The 16,514-nt window shown below is 38.0% G+C and overlaps 2 protein-coding genes across 2 annotated transcripts; one reads left to right on the forward strand and one right to left on the reverse strand.

The window, feature by feature from the left end:
* Positions 1–6,971: 6,971 nt before the first annotated feature.
* LOC118063793 (uncharacterized) lies at positions 6,972–13,661 on the reverse strand. The gene is made up of 4 exons (XM_035077943.1): positions 12,292–13,661; positions 9,531–11,862; positions 7,691–9,488; positions 6,972–6,988 (listed from the first exon to the last, which is right to left on the reverse strand). Exons 1-4 carry the CDS (start codon positions 13,659–13,661, stop codon positions 6,972–6,974), a joined length of 5,517 nt encoding a protein of 1,838 aa, XP_034933834.1.
* Positions 13,662–14,995: 1,334 nt separating this feature from the next.
* On the forward strand, positions 14,996–16,233 carry LOC118063795 (uncharacterized). Its single transcript, XM_035077944.1, has 4 exons — positions 14,996–15,502; positions 15,575–15,673; positions 15,749–15,943; positions 16,205–16,233. The coding sequence occupies exons 1-4, from the start codon at positions 15,100–15,102 to the stop codon at positions 16,231–16,233; spliced, it is 726 nt and encodes a 241-aa protein (XP_034933835.1). The 5' UTR covers positions 14,996–15,099.
* Positions 16,234–16,514: the final 281 nt, after the last annotated feature.

A 16,514-nucleotide genomic window follows, 5' to 3' on the forward strand; every position in this document is an offset into this window, starting at 1 on the left:
GTCATCTGTCAACTTTAGAGGCAGAGATTGACAGTGCACAACCAATGCCTCAAAAAGAACTTAGGCTGCATATCCAAGATAGAAGAACTAAAATAAATTACTTAATTGATTCTGGTTCTATAGTATCTGTATTACCGCGAAGATTATTTCCAGGTAGCAAACTAGAAGAATCTACAAATTTAAAATTATTTGCAGCTAATGATTCACAAATTCCAACATATGGCAACAAAATAGTTGAGCTCGATTTGGGATTGCGTCGTGCTTTTAAATGGTACTTCCTAATTGCAGATGTAGCAGCTCCTATAATTGGTGCAGACTTTCTAGTGTATTATGAATTAATGGTGGATCTAAAAAACAAAAAACTAGTGGATTCAAAAACAACTATTTCAGCACAGGGTATGTTGAGTCAACCTGAAGTTTCTGGTATCTCCACAGTTTCAGGTCAGACAATCTTTCACGCTCTACTCAAAGAATTTGTTGAGATTACACAACCTAGAAGAAATCCAGATACTATAACAAAATCCACGGTTTGTCATTACATCACAACTATTGGACAAGCAACTGCAGAACGCCCTAGAAAACTTTCAGGTGAAAAACTTAAAGCAGCAAAAGCTGAAATTGACTTCTTATTGGAACTCGGTATCATACGGCCATCATCAAGCCCGTGGGCTAGTCCAATACATTTAGTAAAAAAAAGTGAGGGAGAATGGAGAACGTGTGGTGACTTCAGAAGATTGAACGCACAAACGGTTCCAGATCAATATCCCCCACCACTTATTCAGAGTCTATTTGAAAAACTTCATAATAAAACAATCTTTTCAACGCTGGATTTGGCTCGCGCCTATAATCAAATACCAATGAACAAAGAAGATATAGAAAAGACTGCAGTCATAACCCCATTTGGTTTATTCGAGTATGTATTCATGCCATTTGGTTTAAAAAACGCAGCGCAAACTTGCCAAAGATTTCTTGATTCAATTTTTCGAGATTTGGATTACGTGTTCTGCTATATAGACGACATCATTATTATGTCTGAGTCACAGGAGCAGCACCTAAAACATTTAAAAACAGTATTCCAAAGACTGAAAGCTCATCAACTAAGACTGAATCCTGCAAAATGTAACTTAGGCCAAAGTGAAGTAGAATTTCTAGGTTATAATATAAGTAAAGATGGATACAAACCTCCTCAAAAACGAGTTGAAGCGATCAAGAATTATCCAAAGCCTAAAACAGTATCAGAACTTCGTCGTTTCGTCGGAATGATAAACTATTATCGGTGTTGCATTCCGAGGTTAGCAGAGAAACAGGTACCTTTAACTGAATTTTTAAAGAAATCAGTGAAAAATGACAAGACAATCATTGAGTGGTCAGAAAAAGCGACAAAAGCTTTTGAAGAATGTAAAGACAGTTTAGTGAAAGTTACTCTTTCTGCTTATATATCACCAGACGCTCCTTTGTCACTTACTACAGATGCTTCAGACGCAGCAATAGGTGCATCATTAGAACAACTAGAAGATAATGAATGGAAACCCATTGGTTTTTTTCAAGAAAACTGTCTAAGTCAGAACAAAACTACAGTACCTATGATAGGGAACTTTTAGCGATTTATGCTGCAATTAAACATTTTCAACACATTCTTGAAAGTCGTCCATTTGTCATCAAAACAGATCACAAACCATTGACTTTCGCTTTTAAACAAAGATCTGATAAAGCCTCACCTAGACAACTTCGTCATCTTGATTTTATATCTCAATTCTCAACAGAAATAATTCTCATTAAAGGTAGTGATAATACAATAGCAGATGCTTTTTCAAGAATTTTCGCAATTGGAATGCCAACAGTACTTAGTGCAACTAGAATAAGTGAAGAACAAAAGATTGATGAAGAATTAACACAGATTCTCAATGATGAAACGTCTTTAAGACTGCAAAAGCTAGTCATAGAAGATAAGGATGTATATTGTGACGCTTCGACCTTATATTCCAGCTTCACTTCGTCGTCAGGCATTTGATGTAGTTCACGGTCTTGCTCATCCCAGTGGTAGAACTACCTGTAAACAATTAAAAGAAAAGTTCATTTGGCCAGGAATTCGTTCTGATGCTATACAGTGGTCAAGAGAATGTGTTCCATGTCAACGTGCCAAAGTTCATAGACACAATAAAGTAATTCCTAATAAAATAGACGTACCAGACAACCGGTTCAATCATATTCATATCGATATAATTCATTTACCGGAAGTGAGAGGATACCAGTATTGTTTGACAATCATCGATCGATTCTCGAGATTTCCAATGGCCATTCCGCTCAAGGATATAACTGCTCAAACGGTCGCCGATGCCTTCTTCAACAACTGGGTCTGTCTATTTGGGACTCCTTTAACAATTACTACTGACCAAGGTTCACAATTTGAGAGTGCCTTATTTAATGCTTTACTAAATACTGTCAGTGCCAAAAGAATTCGTACAACACCTTATCATCCAGCCTCTAACGGTTTAGTTGAAAGGTGGCATCGTACACTAAAAACTGCTTTGATGTGTCATCCAAACATTCCATGGGTAGATGTACTCCCATCAGTATTACTTGGTTTACGAACTGTATACAAAGAGGATTTAAAAGCTTCACCAGCCGAGCTGCTGTTTAGTACTACATTAAGAATTCCTGGAGAATTTTTCGTCCATGAAGACCTGCCGGGAAATCCTGAAAAATTCGTCGAAAAACATCGTGAACTGATGAGAACAATTCGTCCAACTCCCACTGCACACCATATCAAAAGCAGAGTATTTATTTTGAAGGACCTCTACGAGTGTTCACATGTCTTTTTACGTGTATGTGACGTGAAGCCACCTCTTTCACCTCCGTATGCGGGACCATATCTAGTTAAAAAAAGAATAGATGATAGAAAATTTGTCATAGTCATAGATGGACAAGAGAAGACGATTTCTGTAGATAGGTTGAAGCCAGCCTTCATAGCAAAAATAGATAATCAAGATGATCAACAATTACAACCAGAGGATATCATCCGACCACACCAACAAGGAGGTATGGATAAACCTATAAAAACATATAAAATAAAGAAGAAAAACGTTACTTTCTCCACCGAGACTAACCAGGTCTCTGGGGGGAGAGTAGATGTGACAGCTCCGAGAATTCGGGCGCCAAATTTAAAGATTTCGAGTACAGCCCTGAAGCAGGCGAGTGAGGCGCCAAGAGTAAGCAGTGGCGGAAAAGAGGAGAGAGAAAGGGCTCGAGGCTAGACAGCTACACGTGTGGAAGTGAAATATATTTGTTTAATTACATAAAGAAAATAATAATTTAAATCTTATAAATAAATAAACTAAATTGTTTAAATAATTGTTCTTATTCTAAGAATCCTTCTTCCCTCAGAAAAAGGCTAAAAATCGTCACTTCTTATTTCAGTTGTGCACATATACTACTCGCTGAATCGTGTGTGTTTGTTTCGTGTGATTCGTTTGAATTATACTATTATTAAAAATAGCTAATTTATTTAAAAGTGTTGTGAATTTGATTTATTATTAAAAATATTTCAAGAAATGGATATGCTAATTGCACCACTGCAATCAGAGCTGTCATTAGCATGTAGACTGTAAAAAATGAAATTTTGGCTTCAAACTCAGTAGAAATTTGACAATTTTTTTTTGAGTAAAATCAAATTTTGACCAGATTGAACAAGTATTATTATATTATTTTATAATAAATTTCAGAGCTCTACATTGTTTAATAAGCTATTTTTTTTTGTTCGTCACTAATTTTCATTTCTTAATTATTGTAAATTGTTTAGTTATGAATTTTTAAAGTCCCAGAAATCTCTTAAAACGCGCCACTTAATTTAGCCAGTAGAAGTCTGTTTGGCGCGCATACTTTTGCGCAGCTCCGCCTATCTCTGAAAACGTGCTAAAAAATTTCTAGTTGAAACGGTTAAATCCCGTCGAGTGCGCATGCTCTCGCGCAGTTCGATCCATCTATTCGTCAAGCTGAAGACACTAGCGCCGCAAAGTGGATTAATTTCCGGAGGGGTTACATTTTAACCAAAAAAGTGAGGGAGTCGGATAGGACTGCTATGGGTCAACAAGGTGCTTCTAGATTATTTCTGAGTGCTGGAACAGATAGTTTGAGTGATAATGAATGTGAAAGAGGGAAAAAATAATGATCAAAACATATTTTTTATACATATCAAGATTAAGCTGCTAATTAATTTAAATTTTGTTGAAATGTTTTCATCGTTTAATGATTTTTCCAACAAAAGAAATTACGATTCTGGCTGGTGAAAATTTCTACCTATTGGATTATGAATTGCCTGAAAATGTTCCAACTAGTTTTAGCTATAAATTCAGATCAATCAGGTACATCATAAAAGCCGTATTGGAAGGCCCTGAGAAATTCAACCATAAAGCTTATGCTTATCTCCTTATTGAAGCTCCTTTGAAATTAGAAGATTCAAATATGGTATGAATAAAGTTGTGAATCACTTAATTTTATAATTAATTCTTAGTAAAATTAAATTTTTCAAACTTACCATTATGTACAATTCGCCTCGATCTTACTCATGACCGCGTCCTATCGACCATTCTTCCGTGGTGACCTCGAGCTCGTCGCTGTTCCTTAACTTCCTCTTTACCATTAGATTCAATCATTGCCTTTATTTTTTAAGCTACATTATTCTTCGGCATTTTATATTTTTTCAAGCCCACTGGGTCGACTTTATTTAATAATTTATCACTCGATCGAATAGTATTGTCAGCTGAAGAAACATGTATAACAGTAATATCTTTTTTTTCTGGAGATGCTTCAACTGAATTCTCTAATTGATTGGATACCTATTTAACATAAATATTTCTTAATTATAAATTTAATAGATACATGAATTTATATTTATAGATGTTAAATGTTATTAATAACAACCTGTAAATAATTCATGATAATTTGAGGTACTTCAGGCTTAAGAGTTGGTGATACTCGACATTTTGGTGATACTTGAGTATCACCAGTATCAGCTGTTTGATCTTCACTAAGTGGTTCTTCATGATTATAAAGTTCATCTTGTCTCTTATCAAGATCTGAATAAATTCCGCTTGAGTCCATTTCTTCGTCTGCGAAACTGAGACATCTGCGACCAACCGGTGCACAGAAGAGAGTACCATCTATTACTTGAGCTTTATGATCACCTCTACCAATGTCTTCATGAGCATCAGCATCACTTTCAGTAAAAAAAAATTCAGGCAGTCTTGGGACTGCCGATAGAGGTAAAAACGGAACTATTAAGTTAAGACTAATTAAAATTATATGAAATTTTTTATGTTTTATTTATTGGTTACATATGATGGGTTAAACAAATCATGGACAAAATATAAATACAAACTGGTTGAAATAATAATTAATATACAATTATCTTAACTATACATAGTATTTATATTTACATGAATTTCAATGAATTCAAGTTTGAACATTATTTTCATTATTTAAGGTAAATGGCCCGATCGTGGAACAATGTCCTAATTATGAAACAGTTTTAGGAATTACGCATATTAATTAATTTTCATGATTCAATCTTTAAATAAAAGTACATGCAATTTATTATGCAGGCGTTTATCTGTTTGAACGTATAGATTGCGTTAAAAAAGAAGGTTTTATTTTATTTAAAAGATTAATATTAGGTTCGAACCAGCGCATTGGGCACCAATTTCCTCTTCTCTAGATACAATCACCGAAATATGACGACATCATAAATATCACTTTTAAATATTTATTCTTCAATTATACCATTTCAATTTTGTTTCATATGTAAGTTGAAGTTTCAAAGTTTCACCTTAATGACGATTTTTTTTTTTTTAATTTAAAAATATATTTTTGAAAAAGGTGTTCCACAATCGGTACAGTAGTTTTCACTGTGACCTAATGTATGAAACAGTGCGCGATAGCGTTTCATACATACGGACGAGTTTGGTAAAATTGTACTTAATCATGAAACGTGTGAACAGGTTTTGTTTAATTTCTTTTGAGTTAAGTTTTTAACATAAAAAGTGATAAATAATCATTTATTTATTTTATTATGAAGTATTAACTGTGTGTTAAAACCTGATTCTTACATGTGAGTTGAGATTTTATTATGAATTTCTATACTTGAAATTTATATAACCTACAAACTAATAACTGAAGAGGCGTTTGATATTATTTTTCCAGACATAAAATTAGTTTTTTTATCAAATTATGGCACGAATGACTAAGAAAAAAGTAAACCCAACCTCTAAGTGTCATACAAAAAAAAGACGCAAAAGAATTCGTCGAAATACAAGAAAAGCTTACTCAGAGACTGCTATCAAAGAAGCTCTTGCAGCCATCAAGGCAGGTGATACATTGAGAAAAGCGTCGAAGGCTCATAATGTTCCTGTAACAACTTTATTTAGAAGATCTAAGGATCCCAATTCTGTTGCAAAAAAAAGTGGCCCACCTACAGTTTTGTCAGCTGAAGTAGAGCAACGTATAGTGGATCGGATTATTTATAGAGGAAAAAGAGGCCATCCTGTAGGAAAATCAAATATTATAGAAGGTGTCGAGTTGTATATTAAAGAAGCAGGCATCGATTGTAAGTCTTTTGTTAATGGTAAACCTGGTCGTCATTGGTATGAAGCTTTCATGAGACGTTATCCTGAATTATCGAAACGTACACCACAGCATTTAACTAAAGCTAGATATGAAGTTGATGAAGAAGATTTAAGACAGTGGTTCCATGAAGTAAAAACTCACTTAGAAAGTAAAAATTTATTAAACATACACCCATCCAGGATTTTTAATTGTGATGAAACCAATTTAGCGCTATGTCCAAAGTCTAAGTATGTTATAACTGCTAAAGGAGCCAAAACAGTATATAATATAGTAGATGCTAATGAACATGAAAATCTAGGAATATATTCATTCCCAAGTTGGGAATGAAGTTCGGAGGTCTCATCAATTAGTTAATGATTTGAACTCACTAGAAAACATTAATGTTATCAATCATACATATACTTTTAATGCAAAGTTCCTCTGTGAAAAAAATAATTCTGAAAATGGTCTATTGAATGAAAGTGATATGGAACTGATAAATGAAGAATTAGTAATAAATCAACCTGTCTTAGTATCAGAGTTACCTCCTGTAAATTGTTCGAGTTCTGAGAAAATTTTTGAAGATTTATCCAACAACAGTTACAGCTTCGTAAAAGAACCAAATGTTCTGACTTCGAGTCGGCCGGACGAGCAAACTAAAAAACTAGTGGACTGTAAGAATTAAGAGCAGAATAAGAACAAAGGTTGGATGCTAGAAGGTTCCAAAAAATGATTCACAAACACCAATTTGTCTAGGTTTTGATGTTTTTTATTCAACAATAACACTTAACATAATCAATAGAACTTAGTAACCACTACATATATTTGAGTTGACTGTACAGTAATTGTTTGTACACGTATGAATCGTCTGATGATTATTTTTTCACCAAAAAAAATAGTCTCAACACAGTGAATAGCAACATTCACAGTATACACCAGAGTTGTTCGTGGGTGCGATGTATATGTGAATGTCCGTGAGGCACTATGGCGTCGACGCCAGTTCAGCTTCGCGCCCAAAGACACTACAACTGAATATACTGGACCACTGGCACTGATGAGAGTAATTTGATGATCAATTTGATGAGGCAACGCCTTTGCTGATCTTCTGCTGGTGGAGTGTATGGTAAGATGACTAGTTTGGTGAGTGGTCTGATGAGCTCTGCTGCTGCTGTCTTGAGTTTGACTGTTCTGATGAGTCCGTCTGATCCTGGGAACACCTTAATCACTCTGGCGAGAGGCCACTTCGTTGGTGGAAACCTCTCGTCAGTGAGTAGTACAAGTGAGCCGACTGTGATGTTGTGAAAGGGGTGTTTCCACTTGGAAATGGCGAGTTGCTGCTGAAGGTATTGTTTTGACCACGTTGACCAAAACGATTGGAGTCGCTGCTGAATAAATTGCCACCTGGACAAGCGTGGCATTGGCACATCTTCCAGTGAAGGCTCTGGTAATGTTACTAGCGGTTCACCAACCAAGAAGTGTGCTGGAGTCAATGCTGAGATGTCTGTAGAGTCGGCTGAGAGAGGCTCGAGTGGTCTGGAGTTAAGGACTGCTTCTATCTGGACAAGCAGTGTGGAAAGCTCTTCATATGTAAAGAGTGAGTCGCCTATCGTTCTGTTAAGATGGAACTTTACTGATTTGACTGCAGCTTCCCACTTTCCTCCCATATGTGGTGCAGCTGGTGGATTAAACTTCCAATCAGTTCCATCCTTTGCAAATACAGCTGCGAGTTGACTGAACTGTTGAGTCCCCTGCTTGAAGAGTTGTCTGATGAGCGTGTCTGCGCCTTGAAATGTGGTGCCACAATCACTGTGGAGAGTTCTGCAGACACCTCGACGTCCAGTGAACCTTCTGAACGCTGGAATAAATGAGTCTGCTGAATAATCTGTTACAATTTCTAAATGAAGCGCAGAAGTAACGAAGCACACAAAAATGCACATCCAACCCTTAGATGTTTTGGCGCTTTTGCCTTTCCAAGTCTTTAGCGTGATGGGACCAGCGTAATCCACACCACAGACGGCAAATGGTCGGGCTGGAGTGATTCTTGATAACGGCAATTGACCCATTAACTGCTTCGCTCGTTCGCCACGTAAACGAGCACATTTCATACAATGATAAATATAGGATCGTACTGGGAGTCGTCCGCCAATGATCCAGTACGATGATCGTATGAGGTTCAGAGTTGCCTGCGTCCCACCGTGCAATGTTCTTTCATGAGCATCAACAATGATTAGTCTGGAAAAATGAGTTTTCTGTGGTAGGATTGCAGGATGCTTTGCTTCTTGGTCCAAGCTAGCATTTGCTAACCTCCCTCCAACACGTATGACTCCTTGAGTGTCAATAAATGCTGTCAATCGTGCGAGGGGGTGTGAGACGGGCAGTGAATTTGAGTTGATCTGCTTGATTTCCTGTGAGAAGTACGATTCTTGAGTTGCCTTTATCCAAAAAATCCTTGCTCTCTCTAATTCTTGTGGCGTAAGAGGGAAGGTGAGAGATGACTGCGGTACTCGTCTGAGGAGTTGGCTGAATCTGAAGCAAATTGCAGTCACTCTGAGCAATTTGATTAGCCGAGAATGTCTGTATATCATATCCCAATGATAATCATGTTGAATTGTCTGAGTAACTAAAGTGAGCCCGGGCCGCTCTTCCTGCTGAGCTTTTGAATCGTACACTGATGATTGAGTTGGCCATAATGATTCGTCTGCTGTTAACCACTGTGGTCCTGTCCACCACAGGGGGTGCTTCCGAAGCTGGGATATGCTGATACCTCGAGAAGCACAATCCGCTGGATTTTGTTTGCCAGGTACAAACCTCCAAACGCTGATTGGAGTGAGATCTTGAATTGCTGACACTCTGTTTCTTACAAACTCCTTCCAACGGGATGAGTGAGACTAAATCCAGGTCAAAGTCACTGAGGAGTCTGTCCAACATACGAGTTGAGTTGGCTGAATGTCTAAGTTGGTCCTTACATAAGTGATTAGTCTGGCAAGCAGCAATGCTGCGGTGAGTTCGAGTCTGGGAATAGACATCTTCTTCAATGGAGCAACCTTAGACTTTGAGCAGACTATAGTTGAACAAGTTCCATGATCTGGATGAGTAGTCCGTATGTAAACAACAGCTGCCATAGCTGCTTGTGAGGCGTCTGAAAAACCATGAAGTTCCACGGTCGATTTCTGAGTAATCCGTAACCATCGTGGAATTGAGAGGTCTGAGACATGTGAGAGTTCTGATCTGAAGCTGTTCCACTTGGTGATGATGTGATCTGGGGCTTGGTCATCCCAGGAAATTTTATCTAGCCAGATTTCTTGTAGCAACATCTTTGCTCTGACAATGAAGGGTGCTAGAAATCCAAGTGGATCGTAGAGTTGTGCTGTTTCTGATAAAATTATTCTCTTTGTGAGCTTGGACTTCTCACGAGGAGGTTTTGAGTTGAACTTGAATGAGTCGTTCGCTAGAATCCACGAGAGCCTAAGTAATTTCGTTTTGCTGCTCTCAAATGAGTGGATCTGCTCTTCTGATGAGTTGTCTGTAATCGATTGAAGGAATTGAAGTGAGTTGCTGTGCCATTTCGCTAACGGGAAGCCACCTGCCATGCAGAGTTGTCTGACTTGGGTTGAGATATCTATCAGTTGACTCACGGTGTCAGCACCTCCAAAAATATCGTCCACATATCTTCCTTTTAGTAGTGGATCAACAGCTAGAGGGAACTTATGACCTTCATCCTTTACTAGCTGGATCATTGTACGAACAGCCAGAAATGGGGCTGACCTGGTACCATACGTGACCGTTATGAGTTGATATGGGATTATCTTGGAGTGCTCGTCCACCCACAGGATTCTCTGGAGATCCCAGTCATCTTGATGTACCTTGATTTGTCTGTACATCTTTGTGATGTCTGATGTGAACACAAATTTATGCTGTCTGATCCAAATGAGTACGTCTGCAATGTCTTTCTGGACTTTGGCACCAGTATGTCGAATATCGTTCACTGATAGACCACTAGAAGATGGACTAGAGCCATTAAATACTACACGAAGTTTTGTAGTCAGACTGTCTTCTCTTAAGACACCATGATGAGGCAAATAATACACCGGAGAGTTGATTGGACTTGCCTTGGCTCGTGTCATGTGGTTCAGTGACTCGTATTCTTGCATAAAGTTGTGATAGAGTTGTGCATATGAGTCATTCTTTGTGAGTCGTCTGATCATGTGTAGTAAACACTGATGAGCTCTCGCTGATGAGTTGCCTAGAAGAGATGGTGATGCGTTTAGTGGTATTCTCACAATATATCTCCCATCTTGATCTCTTGAATGAGTCGTAACATAATGATCTTCACAAGATTGATCATCTGGGCTGAGTTGGCTGGCTGAAGTCTCTGGAACTTCTTCTTGAACCCAGAATTTTGTCAAGAGATCAGATACTTGCTGGTATGAGTTGACCCTTGCTGCGTGATGAGTTCTCTGACTTGAGTATCTTGTCGGTTGTGGCATTCCAATGAGCATCCACCCAAAGATGGACTCTTGGGCTATTAGAGATGACTGCGGACATTGTTTGATGCCCGCTTTCACAATCAGACCATAACAATCTGCTCCTATTAAGATGTCAATGTGTCTTGGAGTTGAGTAGTCCGGATCAGCAAGTTGCAGAGAGTTGAGAGCTGACCAGTTGAGTTCCTTGAGTTGTCTGGTTGGTAAAGTACCAGTGACACATTTGAGGATATGAGCATTAATTGTAACTTGCTCCTGTGTGTGAGTTGATCTAAGTGTCACTGTTGTCACTCCTCTAGTTTGTACAGCTGGTTCGTTACCAATTCCCAGCACTGATATTACTGATGGACGACGTTGGAGATGACAAGTCTTTACCACACTTGATGAGATGAACGTCAGCTCAGACCCTGAGTCTATCAGGAGTCTTACTGGAAGCTGAGAGTAGTTTGAGAGTAATACTGCATTGGCTGTGACGAGTAAGACTGCTGAGCTGTCTGATTGAACTGGAGACTCGTTAGTGCATGGATCTTCTGCTGCCCTGAGTGCTGAAGAGAGTCTTCCATGGATATCTGAGTTGTCTGTAGTGTTCTTGGTGATTGTTGAATCATGTGAGTCGTCTGAGATTTGACTAGTGTGAGTTTGACTCTTTTCTTCAGCTGTAGGAGATCGAACGAGACCTTCTGACTCTTCCTCCAGGACCCTCAACCCTCCTGAGGCCGAAACCTCATATGCTAAGGTCATCCTTTCCGTCGAGTCATCAGAGAAGCATTCTTTACTCCTGTTAGCGCATGTAGAGTGACATGATTCATCACCCGTGATCATTGAGTTGTCTGCATGTTGAGTGGTCACACCACCACTTGGAGAATTGACTAAAACATAATTAGAGTTGACTGCAGAGAGTTGACTATGATGATGAGTTACCTGGTGAGAAGTCTGCTTAGATGAATGGGTGTGATCTGGAGTCGGCTGTGGAAATGGCACATCGTCATCTCACTGGGAGGTTGATGGGTGGTGGCTGCTATGAGTCGGCTGCGGTTCTTGGCCAGGGCCATATCCTCTTTTCCTTAGAGATTCTGTCCTGGGCGTGTGAATCATTGAATGGTGCTTTAAATTGCACGTGCTGCATCGTTTCTCTTACTGGCACACCTGGATGGAGTGGTGGCCGAAGCAATTGAAGCACAGCCGTGCTGGGAGGACCAGCTTGTACCTTTCTTGCTGTGAGAGTCCTGCGAACGCTTCGCAGTCAGCCACGTAGTGATCTAGGCTGCTGCATTGATCACACGGGTAGTCTGCGTGTCGTTTTTGCGCCGCATGCCTGGAGGCTCGAGTTGTCTGTGGGTGAGTCGTCTGCTGGTGAGTAGACTGTTGCGCTCTTGATTTTCTGGTGACTACTGGGGTAGGCCACCGTTTTGCGTGCCGAGCTGCTTCCTGCGCTGACTCCATTGCACGTGCCCTGGTTGATATGAATGAGAGTAGGCGGTCAAGAGTTGTCGGTGAGCGAGACCTACTTCGCTCGAGTTCCCACGCCTCACGTAGCGGTTGCTCCAATTTACTGGCCACCAGGTACACCAGAAAATAATTTGCAGCGTCTGTAGGTACATTGAGAGCCTTCAAGGCATCCAAGTTTTGCCGTACTACTCCCACCAGGTTGTCGAGTTGTTCAGCTGACTTTGATGATGGTGTGGTCACACTGAACAGGTCCTTGATGTGGGCAAAGATGAGTTGTTCTGGATCATCGTACCTGGCCTTGAGCTGATTCCATGCTGGCTCATACCCATCATCATTCATTACAGCATGACGGATCAGTTGAAGTGGGGGACCTGATACGTTGGCCTTCAGGTAGTGTAGTTTGGCTACTGGCCTGAGATCTTCCCGATCGTGAACGAGGGACGTAAACATGTCCCGAAACTGCGTCCACGTTGATGAGTCGCCTGCGAATGTTGGGAGAGGGATCTCTGGGAGAGTTGCCTGTCTGTATATGATTGGAGTTGTCTGCTGTGTAGAGGCTTTGTAATCATCGATGGCCTTCTGGATGTCTTTCTCGTGTAGCTCTGATTTAACACGATGGAGAGTTGACTCTATATGGTAATGAAGCCGTAAAGCACTTTCATACACTCTGTCGGTCATATACTGGTGTTTGAATAGTGTCAACCGACACCCTACTCCTAATGCCTCATGCTCCACCACAAAGTATGTCCAGAGGTCGTTGAGTTGTGATAGTTTCGCCTCGATTATGGGCATTGTGACGAGAGCAGGCTGTCGCACAAGATCAGCCACGTCTTGCTGCATAAATTGAAGCTGCTCATACCTGGACATTTGAGACGTCAATTTAAATAATGTGGTGTTTGCCAGTGCAGGTGGTGACTTTGACCTGTCACGTGATGTTGTTGCTTTTCCGGGTACTTTGAGTGTTGTTCCACTGGTACCTTCTGCCTGAGAGTCGACTGGAACTGGTGATGGTGCTTGGCTTACACTCGCTTGCTCTAATGTCTCACTAATACCTTCAACTGACTCATTGTCTCCGGCTACATCGACGTAGTCCGATTTTGCAGGCGAAATTAACCGTTTGTCTGCCATAGTTCAGTTGAGTGAGTTGTCTAATATCACTAAACTTACACTTGTCACTAAGAAAATTCACACAAAATGTTGCTAGAGTTGTCTGTTGTCACCTTGATGCCAATGGTGGGCTTTCAATAAAGTCTCAACACCAAAAGAATCACACAAATTAATTAACTGAGTCTACGAGCTCTTAATAATAATTTTAGGTGACTAAACTTGCACTAAGGACACTACACTAATTAATAACTATGTTTATATACAAGGGGGTCGCCTGTGTCAAGGTTATCTTGACTCTCACACAACCAAACTGCGCGCCAAGCGTCTCAAGAAATTGTTTAAGTTGTGAGATGAGCAGCACTGTCTCACAATAATAAAGATGAGTGTCACTGGGCACTGGAATGCGTGAACACCTTTTGTCTGTAAGGTTGTTTACCCACTAACACTGAAAGTTACTCGAGTCTAACTGAATTCCAAGCAATTTATACAGAACATTTCACAAAATATTCACAAAATTATTAAGCACTAGAACCTTCTAGAGTTGTTCAATATGCATCCAAGCCGTTCTCCTCCGGCTCGAAGAACCAAATACTGTGTGAATTAAGAGCAGAATAAGAACAAAGGTTGGATGCTAGAAGGTTCCAAAAAATGATTCACAAACACCAATTTGTCTAGGTTTTGATGTTTTTTATTCAACAATAACACTTAACATAATCAATAGAACTTAATAACCACTACATATATTTGAGTTGACTGTACAGTAAATCATACGTGTACAAACAATTACTGTGCACTACCGATGCACCTGATTATAATATATTGGACAAAACAAAAAAAAAGAAAAAAAACGAATCTCATAATCAACCAAATTCAGAAACTGTTTCAAGAGAAATAGATTAAAGTTCAACTACTGATCTTGCAAACTTTGAAAAAAGATTACAACCTGATTTGTTAGGCGAATTTCTTAAATGTGAAAGAACACAATCATGGACCGGTGAACTAAAATTTACAGGACTCTTTGAATACTGGATGCAGCTCAAAACAGAAGCATCGGGTATTACACTTTAACTTTTATTTTGTATTTTTAATTATACACTTTATTTATGAAAATAGTAAAATATTCTACATTAGTTCTTTAAAATATTAATCAAGTTATTTACAATTTTTATTATTTATAATTGAAACTATTTACAATTATTGATACTTACAATTTTTTATGTACATATATTTACACTTAAATCACAATATTAAAATTTTTTTATTTTTACATTTTCATATAAAATGAATAATTTTAAGATTAGAATCTCAAGTTGGGAATGAAGTTCGGAGGTCTCATCAATTAGTTAATGATTTGAACTCACTAGAAAACATTAATGTTATCAATCATACATATACTTTTAATGCAAAGTTCCTCTGTGAAAAAAATAATTCTGAAAATGGTCTATTGAATGAAAGTGATATGGAACTGATAAATGAAGAATTAGTAATAAATCAACCTGTCTTAGTATCAGAGTTACCTCCTGTAAATTGTTCGAGTTCTGAGAAAATTTTTGAAGATTTATCCAACAACAGTTACAGCTTCGTAAAAGAATTACTACCTTCAGAACTACCTCAAATGATTTGCTTCAGCCCTGCACAAATTCTGCAAGACTTACCCAATAACACATTGAACACTACGAATGAACAAATATCAATCAGTGAGTCAAATCCTGGAAATTTTTTAAAGATCGAAAAATTAAATGTACCTGAAGACCTTGAAATAATTATTTTAAATGAAGAAAATGAAAAAATTGTTTCAACTGAAAATCCTTCAGTTGAATCTGAAATATCTCAAGGCAGTAATGATAAGCCACAGAAAGCAGGTAAATTATTTTTAGTTTAAGAAAGTACATGAAATTATAGTTACAAATTATTACATTTGTACTCACTTTCAGACCAAGGAAATAGTTTTGACCACACTAGTGCAATAAAAAATCCAGAAGTTGAATCACAGTCAAACTTTCATGTTAAAACTGACGACTTTAAGCCAAAAGGTAAATTATTCTTATACATACTTTCACATGTAAACTATTTTTAGATTCACGATTAATTAATGTATATTTTTTCAGCTATTGAACGTATTGGTGATACTGATAGCGATTCTAAGAGCTGCAAAAATTTAAAAAATCTAGATATAAATTTCAAAACGGAGGATGCTTTCAATAAAGCTTTTACTCTTCCAACAAAATATCTTCCGGAAAAACGGAGAGCAAAATTTGAAAAAACAGGAAAAGAAAAGCGGCCATGTGTAGGCACATCAGATGGTTGGTTAGAGACAGAGCTTAAGAAAGAAAAAATAAAGGAAGAAAAAGAGGCTAAAATAGCTAGAAAAAAAGAATTGCAAGAAGAAAAAAAGAAAATTGAACAACAAAAGAAAGATTTACAACAGAAAATTAAAGAATTACAATTAAAAATAAAAAATGAAAAACCTTAAGAATTTAATGTTTTAAATAAATTAACTTATTAAGAATTCAATGTTTAGAGACCTTAAGAATTTTATGATTCAAATAAATTACCTTATTTAGTTATTTTTGTAAATCATCATATCAATTAAGCAAGTTTATTAACCATTATAACAAAAAATTTTATTTTCATTCTATTTACAAAAGTTTATTACAGACTAAGGACGAAAAACATCACGTACAGTGAATCCTAATCGATGTTTCATATAAGGGACATCTTCGTTTGGAACAGCGGGACACGTAAAAAAAACCTGTTTCATAAGAGGTACATGCGTTCGTTATAAATATTGAGGTATTTAAATAAATTTAATACGTCAATCGCTGTATAAATAATTGATTTTGATTTCTGAAGAGTAGCGCCACATATATTATC

Source organism: Chelonus insularis, unplaced genomic scaffold (genome assembly GCF_013357705.1).
Source record: "Chelonus insularis isolate UGA/USDA-ARS -01 unplaced genomic scaffold, ASM1335770v1 contig_147_pilon, whole genome shotgun sequence".
In the NCBI taxonomy this organism is placed as follows: Eukaryota; Metazoa; Arthropoda; class Insecta; order Hymenoptera; family Braconidae; genus Chelonus; species Chelonus insularis.